Below are 17,779 nucleotides of genomic sequence, written 5' to 3'. Positions count from 1 at the left end.
TTTTGTTGGCAACCTCCATTTGTTGATATTTCTGACTCCCATTTAAAAGACTGAGTATGAAACCCAACCTTTTCCTAAAACTATTATAAATAATTAGAAGACCACTGACGTATGGAATGGGAGTTTAAGTGAATATTCATATTTCATGACAAGGTCCACAAGCAATGCTAATTAACCCCTATTAACTTGAATCTGTCACTATCAGCTTCTGCCAGTTAACTTCCTTGACCTTCTCTAGCCTCCACCTTGTTACTCTACGATGAGAGTCAGGAAAAGAGACTCCAGCTGTTGTACGCTGACAGGGGGCAATTTACATTTGGCCTTCATTAAGAGACAGAAAGCATCATTGAGACCAAATGTACAAGACAGACTGGTGGAGGTTATAAAAAATTCAAGTGGCACACATTTTTCCCTTTCATCTGACAGTTGGTATTAAGAAGCTATATATCAACCTCAGACACATAAAATTTAAACTAAAGAGAGGGCATAAGAATTAGACTATGAAGACAGCGCCTTCTGTCTGCTCCACGGCTATTTCATGCATATGAAGCAAGACAGCTCAGGTGGCAATTTTGGAGGTATGATGAAAGTCACAGAAAATACAACACTGGTGGGGCTCGCTAAGATTAACAGGGATTCTTCAGGCTTTAGGAGGGGGAAAGTATGATATTATTTTTATAAACAGAAGAATACACACATAAGATCGTCCCTGCCACTTATTTGCAACCATGCACTCTCAGCTTCACTGAAGGTGAAGATATATACCTCAAGGGTTCCTTCACTCAATCTTCTTGCCTCCATCCAAACTCAAACCAAATAGCTGTAGAACCTGCTTTCCAGAGAACCTCCAACTTTTCTTAAAATGAGAGAACACTAAGAGGTCCACCTGTTCGCTGAGAAGCAACCATGTCCTTAATCAAACAACTGCTGCCAACTTCTAGCTCACCTACCCACAAATACAGTTGCTTCATGCAATGAATTGCTCTCACAAGTCAACCCAAGGCCTGTCTAATCTAGTGTTCAATGCACAGAGAAGTAAAGATGAACCTGAGGCCAGCACAATTAAGGCACGATATACAGTGGTACCTCGGCTGTCAAACGTCTCGGAAGTCAAACATTTCGGTTTTCGAATGCCAAAAAAACAGAAGTAAATACTTCCATTTTCGAACGTGCCTTGGAAGCCAAACAGCTTCTGCTGAGTTTTTTTTACAATTTTCTCTACTGAATTTGCAGGCTGCCCTTTGTGCCTCGGTTTTCAAATGTTTCGGAACTCAAAACGGTCTTCTGGAATGGATTACGTTCGAAAACAACTTTCCTCTATTGTCCCCAGCATTTGGTAACTAGACACTTTCAAGCTGAAAGTTCCATTCTAATCTATCACACCAAAGATCAATGACCGACCTCCAGTTCATCACAACTGAAGGGGATGAATCCTGCAAATATTAGGTAAAGAAACATTTCCTTATGTTTGTCCGATTGACTAAATCATTTTAACTGGGTAAATTCAAGCCACAGTGTTTTAACAGTCCCCCAAACTTCATATAGTCACTGTTCCCCTTCTCTCCCTCATCCCACATTTATTTAAAATACTTTTCACCTTGGAAAGCATTGACTTAATAAAACTATTAAATATAACATACAATTAACAAGACAGATACAGCAATAACTATGTCAGACCCAACCATTAACAGCCAATTAAAGCCCGAGGGAACAACTCAGTCTTCTGAAAAGACTATGAAATCCTACATTATTTTGCTTCCCTTATATGGAGGATGCTCTTCCAGAGTTGGGGTGAACCCTAAAATGAGAGTGCCCTATCAGTTTATGACAACCTCTAGAAACACTTTGGTGCCCTTAAGAATGTGCAATGGAAGAAGAGTTCTGGAGTCAACTGGTTCCCCTTTGTTATCCGCAGCCAGGGTGACAAACTACAGTGTGACAGTTTCTTGCTCTTCCATCTATATTACTGTAAAGACGTTGCACGTCCAGGCCACAGCAAATGAGAGAGAAACGATGGCAGCTGCACTAGGAAAAAAGGTATGGAAGCAGATTTCCCACAAGAGCTCTTTCCTGCTACACATCCCTTCAGTCAGCAAAGCACCAGTAGAATCAATTGCTAGGAATCCTAGTTGCAAACTCTGAAGTGGATAAACACACCCGCACAGCTGGATTGGGCCCTGGTTGTACCGCTCTCCAACGTACTAGGCTACAAAAGCTGGTGAACATTAACAACACTGTGCCCTACGGCCACATTTGTGCTTGGATGTAACATTTTCTTTAGTTAGCAAATCATACAGGCTTGATCTCACATTCCTAAAGCCAAATACACAAGATGCCAGGCTCTCCAGCTGAGAACAAAGGCTTGCACAAAAATGAACAGGGAAAGCTGGCGTAAAAACAGAAAGCCTCAGAAGACTTCTCCCAAGGACTCACCATCGAAACCTTTGTTTTTGTCAATAGTTAGAACTCTCTCTTGACTTAATGAGAAGACTCCAAAGGTTTTTTTAAAACACACACACACACACACACACACACACACACACACCATGTTTCATTACAATTGAATGTAGATTTGAGTTTAGGAGAACCAAAGCTTCTTGGCACATAACCAAAATTCTGTTGCCTTTTTTAGACATACTCACTTCTTTCATCCACAGCAACTTAGGTGGCTGCATCTCGGCGGACATTGTGCCACCAACAAAGCACAAGACTCTGTGCCGTGTCCCGTTGATGCGTGCTACTTGGTCAGCTGCACGATGGTCCATCCACAGAATGATGTTTCTGTTGTGTTCTCCTTATAAAACAAGGCCAATCTTAGAGTTATTTCTAATTTAGATATGGGTAACCCACCTAGCCCCAAAATTATTTAATGAATTTATATCCTGACTTTCCTCAAGGCCAACATGCCTGGGGAGGTCTCCTAGGTGGTCTCCCATCCAGACTCTGACAAGGCCCAGACCTGCTCATTTTCAGTACAATGGTTGCTGCATGTGCCCCTGGCCTTTAGACCACAGCCCTGAGACCATAGTCCTCTAATCCTATAGCACAGATGAGAAGTCTGTGGCCCTCTGTGTGTTATTGGACTGCAACTCCCATCAGCCTTAGCCAACATAGGCAAAGAAGACTGTAGTCAAATAACCACTGGAAGGTCACAAGTTTCCCATCCCTCCCTCTCTGTTCCTAGAACTGTTTCACTTGACTTCTCCAAATTCAGCTAATATGTAACTTTAAGCAAAATCTTTCAGCAACTCTCGTTTAATTCTTGCTAGATAAAGCAATGACTGTGGCCTTGGACACAAGCATTTCAAATAAAGCCATGCAGGAGATATCTCGGAGAACTTGTGGTACAAGTCTTTCCTATTTTAATTTCATAGCTACCTGCTGAATTGTTGTTAAATAGATTTCTTTCTCTTTTTTTTAACCTTGTATTTCACTTTAATGCTGGAAATCTCGGTGTTCTATTAGAAAGTCTTACCTTCAGAGTTGACCGCCAAGGGCTTGAAATGAGCATCCAAAACAACAAGCGAACAGGTAGCATCAAAGCCCAATCCTCGAATCTGAGAAACATCTATCCCACAGACAACTTTCTGTGAAGAACAAGTTAGTTATATATTTTCAGAATTGCATACAGGAAAAACACAAACACAAATATGAATATCTAAAATAGGGTCATTGCTGAAAGGGTTTAGGTTCCTGAAAGATTACTTAAATACAAAATGTTAGTGTGGAAGGGGGAGTGGAAACCCAATTGCTCTTTCACATTACCATCATCCCTGGAGAGCATGTTCAAAAGCCCAGGGAGGGCATGCTCTTCCGCACAGACTTAAGACTGCTTATGTGACAGGCCCCCAAAGCTGCAGAGGCTGGTTTTCTCCTACTTCAGGATCACACATGGTTTTCTAAATCCCTGTATATGCTGAAAAACTTGTTAAGATTTTGATATGTGAATCAAGTAGTCTCCAAATTCCAAACCCCATCTCAGCTATAAACTTATGAGGAATAGTCATTATTACGGATTCTTAGCTTCACAACTGCAAAAGGAACCCAGTAGGGCCACAAATTATGTGCAGGTTATGTTCTGGGGATCACACTTAAAGGTTTATAGTCAAAACACATTGGGTTCTATGGCAGGTGGAATAGCCAAAGTCTCTCTCCTCCACCACCCCGCTACATTTACCCCTTTTTCATTTTTGTGTGTGTGATGGGTTTATTGTACTGAGCATCCAAAAAGTGCTAAACATTTGACCCATTCTATTTAATTGCAGCATTTTTATACCACCCATTAACAAAACAGTCTCTGGGCGGGGTACGAGATAGAGATAGAGATAGAGATAGAGATAGAGATAGAGATAGAGATAGAGAGATAGAGAGATAGAGAGATGATAGATAGACAGACAGACAGACAGATAGAAATATGACAACTTGAAAATGTTATTATAAATAGTTAGAATTTAACTATTGTTTCAAAGAATTACTTCAAATGCTGTAATGTCTACTGAGATGTAAGTCCTATTGTTTTCAGTTTAGTACCATCTTTCAACAACTTGTCCTTTGGCTCTTTGCTGTATTGAGCAGTAATGAATATACTTTAGGGTGTGAATGAGGTCGAAGAAAAAGAAGAAGAAGAAGAAGAAGAGGAGGAGGAGGAGTAAGGCAACTCATTGCCCTCTATTAAGAGGATGGCAATGAGGGTACTTTGGCAAACTAAGGTCATAGATGCTCCTTCTTTATTACTTCTTTTTTTTAATCCACTTATCTTTTGGTGACCCTCAAAGAGGCTCACACCAAAATCAATCAATAAACACATGGCATGTACAAATGCATAGACATAGCTAATACAACTCAACTTTTCTTAGCTTGGTGAAGAGGTATTTGGCACTGGGGACAGATGCAGACTATGAGGTATTGTAAGACCACTATGGCAAATAACTCTTTTCCTGCCACCCCAAACCTAGCCAATGTTTGTCTTACATATATAAACAGATCACTATAATATGCAGTCAGTACTACCTGGAGGTTCAAGTGCTCTTGATGGGCATGGGATTCTTAGTATACTTTGTTATTTGTTTTCAGCACACCTATTATTTAAACAATTTTAATGCCGCTTAATTACAGCCATTCCTAAGTGGTGTGCAGGAGACTCAATACAATGAAACAAAAATAGAGCTAACTATGAAAATCAGAATTCATTTTAAAAGCCTGCTGGAATTAATGTCGATAAACGTTCAATAGAGTGAATAAGAGTAAATGAAGAAATGCATGCTGTTTCATTATCCTCAGGCACACACCCATCTTCCTCCATCTCCTTTAGGGCACTCACTGCAGAGAATGGCTCATTAATATTTGAAAATCCTGATCAATAACAAGCGAACGGTGAACTGTCCAACTATGAATTACCAGGCATCTCATGCATATTTGAAGAGCCAGCCTAAGAACGCCAAGCAGTCCGAACCCAGGACTTTTTTTGTAGAGGACTGAAGGTTCCCCTTCCCCACCCCAAGACCACCCTGACAATGCTGGCTGCCAAAGGAGGTCATAATACCCACAAAGAGATGCGAAGAACAGCTAAAGAAATTCAGGAGATGGAGCAACATCCTGCTGTTTTACATTTCCCTTACCTAGGGTTTCCATGTCAGGACTTTTCCTCACTTATGACAAGCCTACCCATACCACACTTCAGTACAAATGTCTGCTGTAGAGGGAAGGGTGCTTGCTAACTGATTTGTTGTCTTTACCTGCAGTTCCATTCTGAGCCAGCTCCATTTCTTTCTACCCCATATGTAGATGCTACAAGACTAGCACCAGGTATCCATCACAGGAATCTTGTACTATATTTGTGACACTAACCAGAGTCTCTGATGGTCAAGGAAAGCTTTTCAAGCTGAATGAAAAGGTCTCTCTACCTTAGGTGTTCATTTCGCATTGTTTTAAAACCTCTATTTACAGTGGTGCCTCGCAAGACGAAATTAATACGTTCCGCGAGTCTCTTTGTCTAGCGGTTTTTTCGTCTTGCGAAGCTAGCCCATTGACAGCTTAGCGGATTAGCGCTATTAGCCGCTATTAGCGGCTTTTAGTGGCTTTTAGCGGATAAGCAGATAAGCAGATAAGCGGCTTAGCGGCTTAGAAAAAGGGGGGGAGTAAAAAAACCCCCGCAGGAACTCGCAAGACATTTTCGTCTTGCGAAGCAAGCCCATAGGAAATTTGTTTTGCGAAGCACCTCCAAAACGGAAAACCCTTTCGTCTAGCGGGTTTTCCGTCTTGCGAGGCATTCGTCTTGCAGGGCACCACTGTAGTTTCTTTTGTACTGTTTTTGCAACACAAAAAACTGCAAGTACTCCTAACAGATCAACTGAGAAAAAACTTATAATTCTTCTCCCCAAAATGCAAAAAACAGTAAGCATACAAAATGATCCCCAAAAACAAAGGTGAAGTTATCTCAAGACGCTGACAAAATTAGGATTTGGTTTAAAACAACAACAGCCCAGCGCATTTTGGCCTGTTGATGTTAAAGGCCTTTCTCAGGGGCCAGAATTAAAAACAACCTAAAATGTTAAGATAACTGGAGATATCTTCAGGCTGTTTTTCATTCTGACCCTTGAGGCCTTTAACAACAATAACAGCCCCAAATGTGCTGGGCTGCTTTTAAAAAAATTAAATCCACATTTTGTCACTATCCTGAGATATCATCTCCTTTGTTTTCACATATGTACACATAATACACATTAAAAATCTTTGTCCCACCCCCAGTGTGGTATGCTGTTAATTTCCTCTTGATTTCGCACACAGACATTTTCCTCCATATGATTTGTGTTAGGACACAATACCCTTTGCTTTCCAATATGCCCTTTGCAAAACAGGCTTGTATTGGAAAAACTGTCCAGATGCCCTTAGGCAACCAGGAAATCCAAATGCCACATGAGTGAGCTAGCAGAGAATGGAGGATCTCTCTATTCCTCCCTCCAACAGCCCAATTGGTTTTTGTGCTAGCTCAAGAGGAAGGAAAACATCTTCCTCCATGTTCAAGTATTCAGGCAGAAAAGCAATAGATCACTCTGCCCCTCCTTGGCCATTCCACTTGCTAGAATGATATTTTTTATGAATGTGTTAAGAAGCTAGTAGCCTATATTTCCAGGCTGGCCACACAACTGGAGTCTTCTTTTCCCCTGCAGTCAACATGAAACTGCAAGCTAGTAGCCAAAACTTTGTAGGCTAGCAGCTCATATGGACTAATTTTCAAGGCTGTTTATAGAAAGGAAGAGAGAGAGAATACCTGAAGCAAAAAACAGAGTAGTGTACAGCTGATTAAGCTCATTCACTTTTTGGAGTTTGTTTTTTCAAAAAACAGGTAATTGATGTTTTCTTTCTGGTTTCTACCATAAGCAAAAAACTTCTACCTCAAAGTTATAATTTTCTCCCACCCAAAAAACCACAACCCTTCTTCTTCCAATCCTGAATGTTAAACCTAAAAACTCTTCCCGCAGTTTTTCAAAGAGCCACTTATCAGTATACATCCCCCCACCCCTCACAAAAAATAAAGAGAGGGATTAACTGAAACAGGGCAGCTTCAGTACCATTTAATAGAATGTGGCCAGATATACTAGAAGGAATATAAAGGTGTTTTTTGTGTGTGCTAGCAATAGAGGTATATATACAAAGGCAGCAGACAGAGAAATCAGAGATGTAGTTCTGGTTAGTATAAAGGTGTATATATCAGAAGCTGCTGTTAATCTTTGAACTTAATAACACGGCCATTATATAGTCAAATCTGGAACAGGAAGCCCCAATTTTTCCAAAATTAAAGGTAGGCAGAGATTAGCCAGAAAATGTCACTAGTTATATCAGCCCTCCTAGAATCTTGTATCTCTTGTGTGCGTGAAAATGGTTCGATGTGACAAAGGCAGTAGAGTCTGCCTCACCTCATTAGAAAAGCTGCCTCACAGTGTGTAGCATAAAATTCATAGTGAGCATTCATGTTTGTACCTTTGTGACTGTACAACACGCAGCCCAGATGTCATCAGAGGATTGCTCATAGTGGTCTGGTTGTGGTGCCCAAATTTGAATTGGCTGCTCTGCGTAAGCCACCAACGTCCCAAACTGGTCTACCAAAGCCGCACGGACGCTTGCTGTGCCAACGTCAATTCCAATGTAGTAATTTACCGGTTCCAGGTTCTCACTTTGCATTTTGAGCAGACCTCTGGGTGACAGGGAAACAAAAAGGGACTTTTAAAAATATGCAATGGACACTGCATACCAACAAATTCTACAGTTTGGGATCCAATGAGTTTTGCTACATGTTACAAATGCCAAGCCAAGGGACAATAAGGTAGCCATCTCACCAGTACAACCCTTGGTTTGAAGCACACACACACACACACACACACACACACACACACTTCCCAACCTTTGTCAGGCACAGACCATCAAAAGCGCTGCAGGCCAACTCATTTGGAAATAGTTTGTAAGCTGATAAGCCTACCTATAGCAAATTATTTAGACTCTGGTTGGATGACTTTTCTCTCCAATAAGCTTTCCACCATAAAAGTATCATAACACATTCTCATTGCAATAACACGTTTTGGTTTCCTAATCCCACATTCAGGAAGTTACTGCTCCTTAACAGAAGTCAAATCAACAAATTGTGCAGGGTTTTATTTTAAAAGTTCCTGTTGTGTTCTTGTCATTGTTTTTACCAACTTCCAGTCACATGTAAGAAAGACAATTTCTCAATCTCATTCCAGGAAGTATAAATATTGCAGGTATTCTCCCTCACACTAACAACAAGGTTCCTATATTTTATACCATTTCCCTACACAGTACACATCATTTTAAAGAGTGCCTAATGCCATTCAAGTTCTCAGACATCAAGATACTTGGAGTTCTCTTCTAACGTTTGCTTCCAGTGAAGAGGACCTGTTTTTTGGTAGTGGCACCATGGTTATAAAAAGTTGTCCAGATGAAGCCTGCAGGATCAGTCCACAGTTTGCCAATAATAAGATGATGTTGTTGATGATGATGATGATGATGATGATGATTTATCATAGGTCATGGCTCCTCAACAGACATCTAGAAGATAATTTTATTACATTGTTTCCTTTGCTGTGACTTTACAATTGCAAAGTGATTTAAACTGTTTTCTTAGTCTGCTGCTATAGTTTTCATGTTGATCATTTTGGGATGCCATGGTTTTACTGGAAGACACCATGTGGTCCCATCAGGTGGAAAGTCAGAGGAAAAATGAGTTAATAGTTTAATTCATTTCTGGAATAATATGAATAAATAAATTAGGAATAAATAAAATGAATAAGAACTCACACATGAACCACAATGCACAAGCCAAAGGAACCCACATTCATCATGAAGGAATGTACATGCTGGTTCAACCCATGTTTTATATAGATTGCAAGCCTACATACACTTACCGGGGAACAAATCCTACAGGACAAGCCTAATATTGCACTGTTAAAACAATTTTATTGCATTGCTATGTGTAGTGTGCAACACTTTGGTTCTTACTATTCATCAACTGCCTCTAAACAAAGCAATAGAAAGAAAAGCATTACCAATGAGTATCAGCAGCAGTAGCAAAAACAGCTGCCAGTTGAGCAGTCCAAAGACTACAAATGCTATGCACTGCAGCCAGTCACGTGCCAATCAGACTGTAGAGTGACAGTTTTTCATGCCCAAAGTGGACAGAGTGACATGGGTTTTGTGCACAAAGTGGGTGGGCCTTTATGACCCGTCAGTACAGGCAACTCCCATTTTGAATGCATTCTCAGTGCATGCATGCATCACTGCGAACCCAGAAGTGGCAGGGAAAGGGGGCGTTACGGGGTATAATGGGAGTGCGGCAGGGCAGGCTTACAAGTGCACTGCCAACACACGTGATGACCCAGAACATAACCCCCATGCAAAATAGGGTTTTCCTGTATATAACCAGTAACTTTATGAACAATGAAAAAACTGGGCTGCCATGGTATATGTCCATGGATGAACTCCTAGCAGGCGCCCCATCCTTTCCAAATAAATAAATATATTTTAACTATACAGACATACACATGCAGACACACCTTTGGCCCAACACTGGGCCATAATAATTGGCTTTGGAAGCTCAAGCGTGTCTGTAATCCAACAGCTAGGATGCACTGCATTGTTTTGTTCTTCATCTCACAGTCTAACTTGCCGTTGACCAAAAAATCATTCAGTTTATAGATGCCTCCAACAATTGTTGATATAAGGTTTGTCTCTAGAGGAACTGTGTTTTAAAATATTATGTGTTCATTTATCATTCTGCATCACTTCAAAGTGCAACATTCCTGTAACTCAATCCAGTTTCCTTGCAAAAACATTGTTTGATGCTAAGAGTACTACAGAGTATAATACATTTGAGATATCACCTACATGACATCTGGATCTACGCACAAAAGCACTGAATTCTCCAGTGCATCTCTTTTTTTGAGGGTCAACAGTGACTAGAGTAAATATCCTAAAATCAGCAGAGTTCTCCTATAAGGCATAGTCAACAAGTTTTAACTAGGAAAAATACATTTTGGAGTAATGGGGCATTAGAAAAATTACAAAGGCAGACTGATTGCATTGGATGCCATGCTAAACCACAATTGAAGCATTATGTGAAGAAGCGTAAACAAGACACAGGGCTCATCCATACTTGCACTTGTCTAAGTGATTTTTCACTTGTCCCACAATTTCTAGGCATGAGTCTATGCAGTCTTGCCAGTGCCTGCCATTTCTCCCCAGAAAACCCATTCCTTAGCCATAAATAAGAAAAAACATAAATCCAGAGGAAACCCAATTGGTGTTTGCTCTGATTCAGAAGATCAGGTGGGGGGGGGCGGTAATGAGGTGAGGCAAGGGCAAGTCTGGATAAGCCCACAATAAGCCTTGAGCTTTCACACTACTCCCCCCCCCCTCCCCATCTCCAAAGCGGCCAGGAATTTGGAAAACTGCAGTTTGTCAAGTTGCTTGGATCAACTATAGCTACTGAAGATAACTTGTTTAACCTAAGGGTAGATTAACCACAGTTTCTGGTCTGGACAGATTTCTGTTCTAAAGTCCAACTCTGTCCCATTATACCACATTGGCTTTTTCCTGTCTCCAATGTTCTTGAAAGGGAAGGGGGTGGGGTGTACCTTGTTTTTGAACTCTGGATAAACAAAAATCTCACCCGAGCAACAAGATGCTGCCCTGACAGATGTCAGCAAAAATCAAAATCCGTCCAACAAACTATAAAGTTGTTTCAGCTGATAATTCGAGATTAATGAAATCAATAAATAATGGACGATTAACATTTGGGCTTCTCTCTAAAGCTGTGCTCTCAAGTTTGCACTGGCTAATTCAAGCACTCAATAAATAATGCACAAATTTCTCAGTAAGTTAATCAGTTTGTCAGACTGCAGGAACAGAACTTGAAATGTAAAAAGGCTTGTTTACATGTTCAGTTGTCACAGAGTAACTCCGGAATTCACTGGAACAAAAATCAACAACTCAGAGGTTTAAGGGAGTGAATGAGAAGCTGAAATAAGTTGAAAGAGAATTTAAAATCCCTGGAAAGATCAAGGGCTTCTTATTCTCATATTAAAAAAACCGGTAAGTGAACAGTTCAGTGAAGATACATGTTGACTTGTGAATAACACCATATAGTGACAGCAAAAGAGGAATAGTGGAGTTTCTTGTTCCCATTTGAAAGAGTTTCAAATAGTTTATACATAATATCAGCCCCATATTGATCGCTTTTGTTTGCTTTTTAATTTCTATTTTTTAAATATTTATTTTTATTGAAACTTGTCCAAAGGTATACAAAAGTTCATACCCAATACAAAGTATCTTTTTTATAATACACCAGAATAAAATAAATGCTTTTACGATCTAATCTAAAAAGGAACATAAGGGAACAGAAGGGGAAAGGGTAAAAAAGAAATTGAAAGAAATAAAAAAGTCTTCCAGTTCTCTGTCCTGAAGCTACCCCCACTTATGCATGTACTACTCATGCACGGCCATGTATACAGTGATACCTTGGTTTAAGAACAGCTTAGTTTATGAACAACTAAGAGGGACTCACTTCCGAGCAGGAATGTATTGGATTGCACAGGAAGGCCACCATTTTGTTGCTGTCTTCAATAATGACCCCAATTTCCATGAGATAGACAACACCATTTTGCCTAACTCATCTGAGAAAAGACTTAATGGTACAATCCCATACAACTCTACTCAGAGGTCCTACCGTGTTAAATATAAACTTTTTTTTTTTTTACTCCCAGGGTAAATGTACAGTGGTACCTCAGATTAAGTACTTAATTCGTTCCGGAGGTCCGTACTTAACCTGAAACTGTTCTTAACCTGAAGCACCACTTTAGCTAATGGGGCCTCCTGCTGCCGCCGCGCCGCCGGAGCACAATTTCTGTTCTCATCCTGAAGCAAAGTTCTTAACCCGAGGTACTATTTCTGGGTTAGCAGAGTCTGTAACCTGAAGTGTATATAACCTGAAGTGTATGTAACCTGAGGTACCACTGTATATAGAAATACAACCTAAGTCAGCTGATGAAATAGGAGAGGGTGTAATGGCAACAGGAGCCTGGTAAATTGTGTCATTTCCATCACTTTTGGTCTTGAAACAGAACATAGCCTTCATCTTTACTTGTTTATTACCCTACTGCTGATCAAAGTGTGAAACAGAATTCAACTTGGATTAAGGATGTTCAGGGGGCAAACTCCCTAAAGACATTTCAGGCACTTCAGGGATTAATTTGGTCCCTTGTGCTCAGTTGTATTAGCAAGTCATCCCACAAAATGATTTACGCTTTGTAAAGGAGACTACAAAGTGACAGAACATCAACATTTGCATATTGGCTACAGTCCAGTGTGCTTCCCAGCAAAGCCATCCTATCAAACCAACACCTAAACCAAGTGTCTAATTATTTGCGACAGATACTGGAAAGCCTAGGCCAACAGTAAATTCAACAATTAAATCAAAAAAATTAATACATGCTACAAAACATGCTTTTGCAGACATTTTTCACCCAGCGGCGAGAATGTTTCAGTAACTAGTTTCCAAAATTTAATGCATTCAAGGGGACTTGTTCACCCTTGAATCGTAATTGTAAAGGAGGACAGCCCTAAGTAATTTGTCATCCTAAACTTAAAACATTTATTTAGATGGTTGGTACATCTGCAATTCTAACACACTGCTTCTGAGAGTTCCTGTCACATCTATTTAAAAGTAACCAGGGGCTCTCACGCCAGACCAGTCTTTTTATTTTTAACTGCACAGTCCTACACATGTCTACTCAGAAGCCCTACTGAGCTCAGTGGGACTTACACCCTGGTAAATATGTATAGGTTTGCAACATAACTGAACACTACACCAGGATTGGAGGTACAACACTACTTAGCAAAGGAACAGTTGTTTTACCCACATTATAATAACAATAATTTATTACTTACACCCCGCCCATCTGGCTGGGTCTCCCCAGCCACTCTGGGCAGCTTCCAACAGGAGATTAAAAATACATTAAAACATCAGTCACTAAAAAAACTTCCCTAAACAGGGCTGCCTTCAGATGTCTTTTAAATGTCAGATAGTTGTTTATTCCTTTTGACATCTGATGGAAGGGCATTCCACAGGGCAGGAGCCACTACCGAGAAGGCCCTCTGCCTGGTTCCCTGTAACTTTGCTTCTCACAGTGAGGGAACCTCCAGAAGGCCCTCAGCACTGGACCTCAGTGTCTGGGCCAAATGATGGGGGTGGAGAAGGAGGCAGGCCTGGGCAAGATTACACACACATACACAACCAGACACTCTGGAATCTCTTCTACAGCCCACTAATTAGAGACAGTACCAACACCAATATTCACACATGGAGATAGCCAATTAACTCACCACAGTTAGGGCATGCACCCCACTACATCCCCAAAAGTCAACAACACAGCACACTCAGTCCATAGCACAGCCAGCAACAACCACACTACTGCAAGTCCCCCTAGGTGTCCCTATAGGGGTTTGAATCTCCTTATGCTCCTCAAAACCATCCTTTTTTTAGCAGAGTGGAGCACGGCAAAGACATACAACATGGTGCTCACGAGACGCCTGCAAAGAACACATGGGATGCCCTCCAGGACAAGAGCAATGTTGGGATGACTACAGGTCGGTTGCAATGCTGCAGAGTTCCATCAGGCCGCATGTCATCACCCACGCTGTTTAAGATCTACATGAAGCCACCAGAAGAGGTCATCTGGAGATACAGACTGAGGTGTCACCAACACTAGATAACGCCGAGCTCTATTATCTCCTTTTCATCAAATCAAGATGAACCAATAGGTGCTCTGAATCAGGGGCTGAGCACATTAACAGACTGGGTAAGAGCCAATAAACTGAGATTAAATCCAGACAAGATAGTGGTACTGTTAGCAGGTTGTTCATCTATTTGGCTGATTGAAGTTCAACCTGTTCTGGTTTTCTCCCTAAAGGATCAGGTTTGCAGTTCAGGGACAGTCTTGAATCTAGTTGGTAGCAAAGAGGCATGAGCAGCCTCAGAGGCTCACAGCACCGTTTATTGGCTTCAGCTGATAATACCAGCTGCAACCCTACCTGTACAGAGATACCTGCTCTGATTACTTCAATGCATTATATATATGGGCTTGACTTCAAAAACAGCCTAGAAACTTCAGTTAGCTCAAAACAGGGCAGCAAGACGGTTAACTGGGGCTCAACCATATGATCATGTTATACGTTTTGTGATCGGGACTGTTTCCAGGTCCAATTAAGATGGCTGACATTAAGCTTTAAAGAGGATTTGAAGGATCACATCCTCCAACCTATCTGCTTGATCTCAAAATCTTTGGAGACCCTTGTCCAGTGCCCCTGCTATACAAAGTGTAGCAGATAACGTAGTAGAGAGATGGCCTTTTGAGTGTTGGCAACACAGGAGGTGCAACTGGTGCCCACAATGCCAACACATGCTTAAGCCACACAGGACAATAGTCTGGTTCCTGCTTGATGCAGCCAGTCCTTTTGGCCCACTCCTCCCGCTGACAGCCCATGTGGCCAATCCAGCCCTCTAGTCCCAGCAGGCCTTGTCTTCTTGTCCTACCCAACTGCATTTTCTCTTACGCTTTGGAAGCAGTGGGTACTTCTTGTCTGTAGGAGGGCAGTACTGGAACAATTATGTTTGGGGAAAGCACAATACTCATATATGGCAAGAGGGTGTACAGCTACAGCAGTAATACATTACAGTGTGCGGGCTGTTATGTTTGGTGCTTCACATATTTATGATACTTGCATGGTGAAAGCTGCATAAGTATGTATTTTGCTCAGTGTACACACACTAGGAAACAAAAACCACAGCTTCCCATCACTTGTAATACGTACAGCAACACACACCTACCTCTGATATTGTCACAAATAACAATCGACATGTGGACTGCAGGCTAATTTCCACAAAGAAATCATTTCCATGAAGGAATTCAATAATGTTTAAACAGACCCTGTACTTTGCACCGTGTTCTAAATAATACACTAAGAAGGTGTCTCTCTTTAAAGAAGGCCCAGATTGGGGCTGCTTTCAGAATGCTTTCAGGTGGGATTTAACCACATACCAGCAAATTCAGGTTGCACAATTGTAGTTGATGAGGACAACAAAACTGCTCCCCCCCCCAAAAAAAAAACCCCTGCACTTTTTGCAGCAGGGAAACTAATTGGAAAGTGTGCAATAATGCTTTGATGCAATGTCATCTGTCAACCTCCCTGCAAACAAATGAATACTCCTTGAAAAGCCAACACCGTCGAATCTCCCAACAAAAATGAACGTCCAACAAACAAGTCAAGCAAAAGCACCCAGTGTGTCTGTCTTAGCTCTTCAGTAACCCTAGGACAGTATTTCCCAGCTTTGGGTCCCCAGATGTTGTTGGACTACAATCCCCATCATCCCCAACCACTGGGCCACTCCAGCTGGCGCTGATGGGAGCTGAAATACAACATCTGGTGACCCACAGAAACATTTCTGCAACTCACATCAACTGCAAATGCTGGTGAAAGAGTGTCCATGACCCTTGGCTTCTTGAGACTCTCTTCTCACCCTTCACTCTTCCCAAGAAGAGTAACCATGTACACCAGGATAAGGCACCGTCTCAGGGATGTGGCAGTATTTTGGCTGCCATTTTGCAAGGGGGGTGCGTTGGGCAGGAAACCTCCCATTTTCGCTTCTTAGGTCCCACTGCATACTGGGCCCCATACACAGGGGAACAAACCTGCAAAGCAGAAAAGTAAACACATGCCTCCACTTTAGGCAAACCTGGTGTTCTGGATCAAAACCTCAATCTCTCTCCCCATTTCCCCCAGAGTCAACCAAGGTAAGCCAGAAGGCAACCAAAGTACACCCAAAGAGGGAGGGGGAAAGGGACACGACCCCTTGGGCAAGGGATACAGAACAAAGCCCGAGGTGTTTTCTTTCCCCTCTGAAACGCAAAGGAAAGAAACATCTGCGCGAGGATTTCCTGAAACGGAACGCTCTGCTATAGAAGGCGATTCTTATTTGGGTTGGAGAGCAGAAGCCACTTACTTGCCCAGCAGTGAAATATGACCTGAGCTAGCAGTGGACAAGCCGCTCGCAGCACACGCTTTGCAGCAGAGAGAGAGGAAAACCCCCCGAGTTCCTGACAAGGCAATTTCCGGGCTTCTTGCACGGGAGCAAGAGCCTTTGCCGCGAGGGGGGAAAGAAGGAGGCCTCGCTCCTTTTCTCCTCTCTTGGCAGCGGCGCCTTGGTGCCGCTGATCCCGATTGGCCGGCTGGTCCGCGAGGCGGGATTTGGCGGAGGAGCCTGGAAGGCGCTTAAACGGGCAGTAAATAAAAGGAGCTGCTCACCCCGTCCTGCTTTTTGTCTGTGTCTCTCCCCCAACCCTCCCATTCTCACTGCTTGTAAAAACCCATCTGTGGAACTGTACTAGCGATGCCCGCCTCAGGGATAAAATGTGAAAGCCTATTTATGGCTTATTTGCCAGCAGAGACGATACGATAATCTTTATTGTCATTGTCCTATACAGAACAACGAAATTGAAAATCTACATCAGACGTTCAGATGTCTGCAAGCCTGCAATATACTCCCGTAGGGACTACTTAAAAAGGTAAAGGGAGCCCTGACCATTAGGTCCAGTCGTGGCCGACTCTGAGGTTGTGGCATTCATCTCACTTTATTGACCTTAAAAGGTTTACCTTCCCACCAGAGCGGTACCTATTTATCTACTTGCACTTTGACGTGCTTTCGAACTGCTAGGTTGGCAGGAGCAGGGACTGAGCAATTGGGGGGGGCGGATTTAAACTGCCGACCTTCTGATTGGCAAGTCCTAGGCTCTGTGGTTTAACCCACAGCGCCACCCGTGTCCCTTATTGGCCTTACACTGCGTTTAAAACCAAAATTGCATTTGAATAGAAACTTTTTCTTCAAGCAGCTAGTCCTAGTCCTAGACTCTCTTTCCCCCTCTCTCTGCCCCAAGAAACAAGCAATAAGATACTGTAAGAGAGTTTATAAGGATCTGCGCTCTGGCTTTAACAGCAGCCCTCCCCAAAATCCGCCTCAGGGAGAACCAAGGAGCGGGGTGGAAAGAGGTTTGAAGTCTGTGGGTGTCTACTCAGGTGTAAGCCCCCACTGACTCCAAAGGGACTTGCTCCCATGTGTGTTTATAAGGCTGGCGCCACCTTGCAGGAAAAGGCTAAGCATCTGGAAGCCTTGCATGATTTGGGAGTCCAATCCTCAATGGAAGGGTTGTCGCAG

General features: G+C 42.2%; 1 protein-coding gene across 1 annotated transcript in view; it reads right to left on the bottom strand.

Moving 5' to 3' along the window:
- Positions 1 to 16,701, bottom strand: part of FGGY (FGGY carbohydrate kinase domain containing) — a 149,258-nt gene extending 132,557 nt beyond the window's left edge. The window contains exons 1-4 of the mRNA XM_081867225.1: positions 16,571 to 16,701; positions 7,981 to 8,194; positions 3,476 to 3,587; positions 2,643 to 2,794 (exon numbers count right to left, since the gene is read on the bottom strand). Of these exons, the coding sequence (XP_081723351.1) occupies positions 2,643 to 2,794; positions 3,476 to 3,587; positions 7,981 to 8,181 (465 nt within the window). The 5' untranslated portion in view covers positions 8,182 to 8,194; positions 16,571 to 16,701. The remainder of the gene's footprint in view (positions 1 to 2,642; positions 2,795 to 3,475; positions 3,588 to 7,980; positions 8,195 to 16,570) is intronic.
- Between the last annotated feature and the right edge of the window lie 1,078 nt (positions 16,702 to 17,779).

This window comes from Podarcis erhardii (assembly GCF_964252035.2).
Source record: "Podarcis erhardii genome assembly, chromosome: 6".
NCBI classification, from domain to species: domain Eukaryota; kingdom Metazoa; phylum Chordata; class Lepidosauria; order Squamata; family Lacertidae; genus Podarcis; species Podarcis erhardii.
This window is presented reverse-complemented; position numbering and strand designations above follow the sequence as displayed.